At 32.1% G+C, this 8,469-nt stretch overlaps 1 protein-coding gene across 1 annotated transcript; it reads left to right on the top strand.

Annotated features, from left to right (window-relative positions):
* The first annotated feature begins 2,409 nt into the window (after positions 1–2,409).
* Positions 2,410–7,679, top strand: LOC108338468 (serine/threonine-protein phosphatase PP-X isozyme 2). Its single transcript, XM_017575368.2, has 8 exons — positions 2,410–2,916; positions 3,368–3,520; positions 4,392–4,454; positions 4,592–4,677; positions 6,308–6,383; positions 6,458–6,726; positions 6,808–6,886; positions 7,249–7,679. Exons 1-8 carry the CDS (start codon positions 2,773–2,775, stop codon positions 7,297–7,299), a joined length of 921 nt encoding a protein of 306 aa, XP_017430857.1. The 5' UTR covers positions 2,410–2,772; the 3' UTR covers positions 7,300–7,679.
* Positions 7,680–8,469: the final 790 nt, after the last annotated feature.

The following is an 8,469-nucleotide window of genomic DNA, read 5'->3' on the forward strand; positions in this document are numbered from 1 at the left end:
ATTTTAAATATCAATTTCTATCTCAGCTTAATTCACAACATGCATCAATCCTCCATACACACTTCCAAACAAACAGTACATACATATTTCATACTCAACCAATAATCCAAACAACATTTCATGCAAACATACCAACGTTCAAACAAGAATATAAATCAAATTATATAAGCTTCCCTTACCTCGACATGTAAACAAACACTCAAACGAATCAGAATAAAGCTTCCCTCTACCACATAACTAACGTTCGACGATCACGTTGTTAGGAATACTTAATAGTTCAGAATCACAAACTGATCGGTTTAACTGGAAGCTCTTGACGCCGGGAGTGCTTCAGCGGTGCTTAAGTGGTGATCGGAGAAGAGAAAATGAATGTTTCTTAGAGAGAAGATGAAGAATTATAGAGAGAATGATGAGAAAAATGGAGTTTCAGAAGATTGAAGAAGATGGTTGCATGCAGAGAGTGGCGTGAATTTTGAAAAACTAAGTTTTACTTCTACCGTTAAGGAGGAACGACCACTCAGTTGCTCACACCTGTCCCCCACTTTTTGATTTCAAGATTTCTTTTGCTTGACACTTGACGTCCGCTCAGATGGGATTTTGGGTGCGTTTTAATGAGGTTTCACAACCAATAATTTTATTTTCATTTTTTTTAATCTTATATGTATTTTAAGAATAAAATTGTAATAGAAGTTTTAAGTTTAAAAAAAAATGATATCTCATAATTGACTTAAAATGTATATCGTAAAAAAATTGTAATATTTTTTAAAATAATTATCCTATATTTCTAGAATTATAGTGATGTTAACTTCAGTTTTGAACAATTTTTGTCCTGTATGAGAATGAAAACTCTCATAATTATCAATCAAATAATTCTTTTTAATAATACTGCTTCAATCTTTTAATTTTTTATGTCCTTTAAAAATAAAACCGAGGTTTTTAATTTTAAGAGAATAATATTTCACAATTGATTTAAAATAAATATCACACAAAAATTATAATTTTTTCTAAAATAATTGTTTTCCTCCATAATTAACTTATATTCCTAATAATTATATATTTCTCTCCATTTGCACTTTTTCTATAACCTTCTTAGATTGAGATTTTCCTTTGATAAATTAATGATTTCAGTTCAATCTTTTTTTCTTTTATGAATGCTTTAATTCTTTTTGTCTGATTCTTGTTGAATCTATCACTGTGAATTTTTTCAACACATATTTGAACTTTTTTGATAATTTGGAAAAGATTGAAAAGTAAAACTTACATTAACACTAACATAAGAGTCATGACTACATTAATATGAAACTAAGATTTAAATCACAAAAGTAATTTTGGATTTTATGCGGAGCAATTACATATGATTATCACAAAATTAAAGGGAATTAAAAAACAATTATATATGATTACCTCAAATGTAGAGTAATTATATAAGATTTATAATTTTTTTGTTAGCAATTATTGTATCATTATTTGATGGTGTTGTCATTTTCTCTACACTCATGTTTATACACTGAGAGGGCCATGTCAACAGACAATATCCTTCTGTGTATTCTATAATTTAATTCCATGATTGACCTTTTTTTTTCATTTTAATTTATTGCTAACTTTTCCTTTATTATTTTAGTCTCACAGTCATAAGAAATTCAAATTTTATAGACTCCATTTCAAGAGTGCATTTATATGACAACTAAACAATTTTATTATTTTTATATTATTATTATTATTATTATTCATAGATTTGAGAATTAAGTATTATCTGCTATTTTTTTTACTCAGTCAAGCTTCCCAACTCTTTTTGTCATAAGGCATATGAATAAGCATTGTACATTCTTAACACTTATCTCTATTATAGTTTTTCTAAATTCATAAAATCTACACTGAGCACTGAAGTTAATAATTATCATTATAGTTTTTTTAATAAAAATGTACAATATACTTTATCTTTTCTTTAAATATATATTTTATTATTTATGGATTGCTATTAGTGTAATTAATGATTCAAAATGCATAATTGTAAACATTTATATGTTTATTTAGATCATAGCATTTCTTTTATATATCAAAGTTCAACTTTTTAGTTGTATATATTTGTGTGTAGAAAGCAAATTAATGTTGAAAGAAAGGTTAATTTTTCTAACAAAATTTTCACTTCAAAATAAATGTTTTTTTGATGGTAAAGTATTTTGACTATAAATGGAATTTTGAACAATAAGTTTAAAACCTTAATACATGTAGTAACCTTAATAATTATTTTCTTATTTTCTATTTTAAAAATATATTATAAAATTCTTTTGTTTTTGTTGAAACACAAAAACACTGTCATCAATACGGATTAATGTGATTAGAGTTACAATTTAGAGTGTAAGTGTTGGATGAACTAATATTTATGGGGAGAGTAGAGAAAGAAATTAGGGTTTTAATATCAAGCTGTGTGTGTGACTGCCTCAAAAATATTGATTGGTTCTTACACAAATTAGGGTTTCAGTTTCAAGTCTAAGGAAAAATGTCTGTCAAGAGAGATAATTAAGAAATTGGATATGATTATTGTAGATTAGTGCTGGTTTTGGAGTGAGATACCTTGTGATTTAATAAAAATAGAATAGAGAAAAAAGATCTGGTCCAAAATTGAGCATAAAAAAAATGAAAAGCAAAAGATTTGGGACTTGGGAGTGAATGAAGAATTTGGAAAATAAAGAGGGTGATTGCAAAAAGCAGAAAGTTTGAAGCACAAGAGCAGAGAGGGGAAGAAGGGGTTGCAGAGAGAGAGGGAGAGAGATGTCAACAGACTTGGACAGACAGATAGAGCAGTTGAAGAGGTGTGAGCCTCTGAAGGAGTCTGAAGTGAAGGCTCTCTGCCTCAAAGCCATGGAAATCCTCGTCGAAGAGAGCAACGTTCAAAGGGTCGATGCTCCTGTCACCGTTAGTCACTCTACTCGTCTTTTTCTTTTCCTTCAATATTCTCCTGTTCTGCATTTCTCTTAGGTTTCTGTCTTCTGGGTTTCCTTTCGTTATCGATTTACGAGCTGTTTTCGTGTGATTTTAGCTCACACTCAACAGAATTACCTCATGTTTTTTCGTCGGGTTTTAGTTTAAGAAGATTAGTTAGTTGATAACTACTTTTCTTTGGTCTTCGACCTATCTAGGGCTTGTTATAATGTCATGTATGAAATGATGAAATAAGGCTTACGTGTCGCTCTTTCCGGGGATTTAGTGGATTTCCTCTCTCTTTGTTTTGACCTGTTCGCACAATTCATTGCTTTGTGCTTTGTTTTTGCGTTCAGTGTGTCATGGGGGGCACACTGTCTCTTTGTTTTGACCTGTTCACTTTTTTCACTGATTGGTTTTGTTGATTGTGTCATTCTTTGTGCAGATATGTGGTGATATTCACGGTCAGTTTTATGACATGAAGGAGCTTTTCAAAGTGGGAGGGGATTGCCCCAAGACTAACTATTTGTTCCTTGGGGATTTTGTTGACAGAGGATTTTACTCGGTTGAAACATTTCTGCTTCTTCTCGCTCTTAAGGTAATAATAGTCTGTTATTTTTTTTGGCATGATAAAGCTATTGGAAGTGTGTTGTATGGTTTATGTGTGTATTCTATGGTTTCAGTGTGCGTTAGATCTGCTATGGGCCACCTTGCAACAATTTAAAAAATGTTTCAGTTCGTCTGCTCAATGATTATCTCAGAAATATAGATGGTCTTGTGGCTTCCAAGCCGCTGGTTTTGTTGAACAGTGCTTATATTTTGTTTGAGTGAACTATATAAAAGCCTTTTCTGTTTTGGGAACACAATGTGCTATTGTTCGAGAATGAAACTGTACAAGTTTTTGGGTGGGGTAGGGGGATGATGTGATTAATGAAATGCAAAAATCTACCTGAGGATGCTTTATTATTAGCGATTTGCTATTAATCTGGTCTGTGATTAAGATTTTGTCAGTAAAAAGTAAAACAAAAGGCTCTTCATGTCTGCTCGTTTGGTTGTTGTGTGGTGCACTTGGATGGAATGAAATAGAAGAGTTTTTACTTAGCAATAGCAGTTTCTTCTTTTTACTTTTCTTGTCAAGACAGAAATTTATTTGCATCGTCATTGTAGGTTCTTGCTCAAGGGATTACTGTCTATAATACAAAGAGTCTAGTGTTGCTTTTAAGCCTGTGCTCTTTTCATATGCCATTGTCATTCTTTCCAGTTTATTTGTCTCTTGATGAATTGTTTTTTTATCATTTTTTAAAAATACCTAAAGAGAAACAAAAATATATAAAGTTTTTTTTTTTTTTTTAAATTTTTTTACAGCTGGGTTTGTCAGTTGTGTTGAACTACTCATTCTGTTGTGCTCCTAATGACACTACTTTCATTTTGTTCATTATTGTTGTAACTAATTATTGATATACAATCAGGTGAGGTATCCAGATCGGATAACACTCATAAGGGGAAACCATGAAAGCCGTCAGATCACTCAGGTTTGTCTATCAGATAAAGGGGAGGAAAGAAATAATTCCCTTTTTATAAGCATTACGAAGAAAACTAGGAAAAGACATTAATATTTTTCTTAACATTTTGTTTCCAGAGAACTCATTCAACATCTTTCACTTGACAGGTATATGGATTCTATGATGAGTGCCTTCGAAAGTATGGTTCAGTCAATGTATGGAGATATTGTACTGATATATTCGACTACTTAAGGTTTGGTAACATCTAATATATAACCAGATTTTATACACAAGTTTCTGTGGATGACTTAAAGCAGATTGACATCATGATATAAAGATTTTTTATTTGAGTCTTGCATTGGGAGCTACTTCTAGTGAGAGTAACAATGCTAGATTTGCTATAAAATTCCTGAAATGGTTTCAATGCCATGGGTTTGCTAATTGCTCTCTTGTTACTTTTAGTCTTTGTTTCTTTTATGGGTACAGGGACTGCCTGTTTTGTTTTATTTGAAATGTTTTTTCTGAAAAGGAAAATTCTGTATGATGGTCTTTATGCAAAATTGAAGTTATTTTCTGGGCAACTTCTTTTGGACTATTTTTCTTTATTATTCGTGCAACTGTTCAATTCATGTTTGAAAGTACTTGCAATACATTACCCTTTCTATTTTAAGAAGGAAAGGGATTTTAGTTTGCGTGAGCTGGGTTAAGACAAGAAGGAAGCTTTGTGTGGCCTCTCTTTGTGTATTTTAAAAGGAGAAAAGTTTGAGCTGGTGATCTTAAAATCTATCGATTGAGTATTCTGACAGACTTGTCTAGATATATAGAGAAAAAATGCTAGCAATTCTTCAGTACACCTTTTTCATCACCTCTTTTTATCATTAGGTAAATTGCATATATTGTATAATGGTATTCAATTCAATCACAGAGAGAGCAGTGTTGTTAAACCAATAATTTTACTTGTAGAATCATATAATCGAGTTTTATGGCTATTATGTGTTTGATCAGATGTAGACTTGGATAGTGGGATTATGCTGCCAGCTCAAAGATTGGGGAATTATCTATCCCTTGAGTTGCAGATCTGAGAAGTTGTGGGTTAGATTTTATGACCTGGTGAAAAAAATTTTTAATGTTCCCTAGTTTGTCCTCCACTTCTTTATGTTACACTCCAACTAAACTCTCTTCCTTTTGGAACTTGTCTCTGCCATTTATTCTCTATTTCAAGTTTATTTTGTCTTGGGTAATTGGTTTAGCTGAAATTTGAGAATTTTTCCTGTTTTCTCTGTATTTGACCTTGCTAGCCAGCTTTTCTTAGTTCTCCTTCTGTTCTGTTTGTCCTCCTATCTTGTTTGAACCCATTTGGACTTGGGTTGGACTCTCTCTCTGTAGTAGTGTCTAGGAATTTAGTGTTGAGTGTTTCTTTGGAGTGTTTCTCCTCTCTCTCTCCTTACTTTCTTGGCTTAGAAAACCCGTGAACTGGACTTGATTTGGGCCTTCATTTATAATACAATAACTGCAAAATAAAGGATCTGAACTCTTACCTGAATCTTGTGGTAATTACACACGTTAATTAATTACATTATCAACCTTTATGAGAAAATATGCTTTTATATTTTTTATATGATCTTAGTACGATCACATAGTTAAATGATCTTTCATCCCTCGTCCCTAGATATAATTTCGATTTTAACAACCTTTCTGACTTCAGAGTGTTCAAAAAGTGTCAAATTGCAAGTGTTCGTAGTGCACAGAAATAAAAAAATAGACATAAATGAAAATATTAGTGTCAAGTTGCGTATAAAACAACCCAACTTCATTTACAGATTTAGTTGGTGTAGCTTGTGCCTTCCCTAATGATTTTGTATGTTGACAACAATAAACTGCAGTTTGTCGGCCTTAATTGAAAACAAGATTTTCAGTGTTCATGGGGGTCTTTCTCCTGCAATTTCAACACTGGATCAGGTTATAAATTTTACCGTCTCTGTTTAGATTGTATACTGGCAATATTTTATGCATTATTTATCACTTATATATAGATACGGACTATTGATCGGAAGCAAGAGGTACCTCATGATGGTGCCATGTGTGACCTACTATGGTCAGATCCAGAAGATATTGTGGATGGATGGGGTCTCAGTCCCCGTGGTGCTGGTTTCTTATTTGGTGGCAGTGTTGTTACTTCCTTTAACCACTCAAACAACATTGACTATATATGCCGTGCTCATCAGTTGGTGATGGAAGGATATAAATGGATGTTCAATAATCAGATAGTTACCGTCTGGTCAGCTCCAAATTATTGCTATAGGTACAAACTTGATTAAAATGTTTTTTTTTTCTTATTTGTGTTCTGATGTTTTTAGTAAGACATTTTTCTTCTTTGTTATAGATGTGGTAATGTAGCTGCAATTCTTGAGTTGGATGGAAATCTGAATAAGCAGTTCCGGGTGTTTGAAGCTGCTCCACAGGTTTGTAGGCAAAAAAATTACCTGATATTTATCGTGATCGTGAGTTCCCTGTTTAGAGTGAGTTATTATACCGATTTTTCTGAAGTAGTAGCAATATCAGTCTCTCTATTGTCAAATTCATTTATGTGGTTAGGAACGTGCTTTTCATGGCATTGGGTTCAGGACTATGAGAATGACTGTTTTTATCCTACTCTGTTTTTGCGTATTCGTTTTGATTACACTATCTTTGCATGTTTAAGAAAACAATTGGTATTCCCTGTTCTTTGCTAACTTATGAAGATAGTGTGGGATATTGTGTCGACATGAAAATGTAATTGTGCTAATATTTTCCAAATTGATTTTTAAATTTTGATGAAATGTAGGAATCAAGAGGGACACCTGCAAAGAAACCAGCACCAGATTACTTCCTATGAAGGTTATTTTTTTTTTCCATTATCGAAATGCTCATATTGGTGTTGGGAGATTTGAATCAAGGAGATCATTTCTGACTCGGGAGGAATCAATGAAGGGAAAATCGGTTGTGCTGGCAGGAATTCTGCATCCCATTGGTCTGCTTCGCCCATCTTTAGTGTTATAGCAGTATTGTGAATTAGTATGTGATTTGCAATATGTTATTACTGCCTTTGTTCATTCAAAACTGTGATGGACAGAGGGTTTAGAGGGAAATGATGTTTTGCATATATGAAAACTTGATTACAAAGGATTCAATCGGATTGGAACAGGGAATATTGGGAATTAACTTTCCAAATATATAATCCGTGGAAAAAAAACCCCACTAGTTGATTTTTGATTATCATGGTTGCTAATGTTACACCTGGAGGTTGGTACTAAAATCTTCCCTTGCTTGAATTTGACATTGAAGGTTCACTTGCTACTGAAAAGGATCCTTTTTCTAGTGAAATTGTGTGTAAAATTTATTATTGGTATTCTTATTTTATGATTGGGAGTTCCAGAGCTGAGACAAAGGATGAGTAATAGGCTAAAGGTGGTATTTTAAACTCCGATTATTGTAAGATGAAAAAAGTTCTTAATCTGAAAATTTCTGCGTCAAAAATACTTCCTTGGAAAAGAATAAGTAAACTTTTATTTCCCTCTGCTTTTTATACAACTGAGCAAGAAAAAAAGGTTAACTTCTGTTTTTCATTCTTTTCTCGTATTAAGCATTCTAATAAAGTGTCTCACTTCCTGCTATATATGGATAGATTTATTTTCAAGCATGCTTGAAAATAAAATAAATAATATATTTTAAGAAAAACCATGGTCCTCTATATTGTATTTTCAAATACAATTGCCATGTTAAGAACATGTAAAAGCAAATATTAACCAATGTTTTAGAAGTATTGCTTAAGATAATAAAAAAAATTCTTAACAAAATTCAAGAAAACTTTCTTTTCATAATTTTTATACATGATTGTCACTAAATATTGTTTTCTTTTTAACCGTGTCAGTTTATCGAACAGAAAAATAAAGGAAAAGGTTAAATGCATTTTCAGAATTCTAAAATCAGAATATAAGTCGCGTGGGTCACGAGTTCACATTTTATTATGTTAAACAATTGATTGATAGACACTCCAAATCCTATC

The sequence above is a fragment of the Vigna angularis genome, chromosome 7 (assembly GCF_016808095.1).
Source record: "Vigna angularis cultivar LongXiaoDou No.4 chromosome 7, ASM1680809v1, whole genome shotgun sequence".
Lineage (NCBI taxonomy): Eukaryota > Viridiplantae > Streptophyta > Magnoliopsida > Fabales > Fabaceae > Vigna > Vigna angularis.

What these genes read in the sequence shown, in the direction of transcription:
- LOC108338468 (XM_017575368.2), top strand. Translation starts at nt 2,773, where the DNA reads ATGTCAACAGACTTGGACAGACAGATAGAGCAGTTGAAGAGGTGTGAG. An exon ending in CAATTTCAACACTGGATCAG is followed by an intron (nt 6,384 to 6,457) that starts GTTATAAATTTT and finishes ACTTATATATAG; the next exon opens with ATACGGACTATTGATCGGAA. An exon ending in TGTTTGAAGCTGCTCCACAG is followed by an intron (nt 6,887 to 7,248) that starts GTTTGTAGGCAA and finishes GATGAAATGTAG; the next exon opens with GAATCAAGAGGGACACCTGC.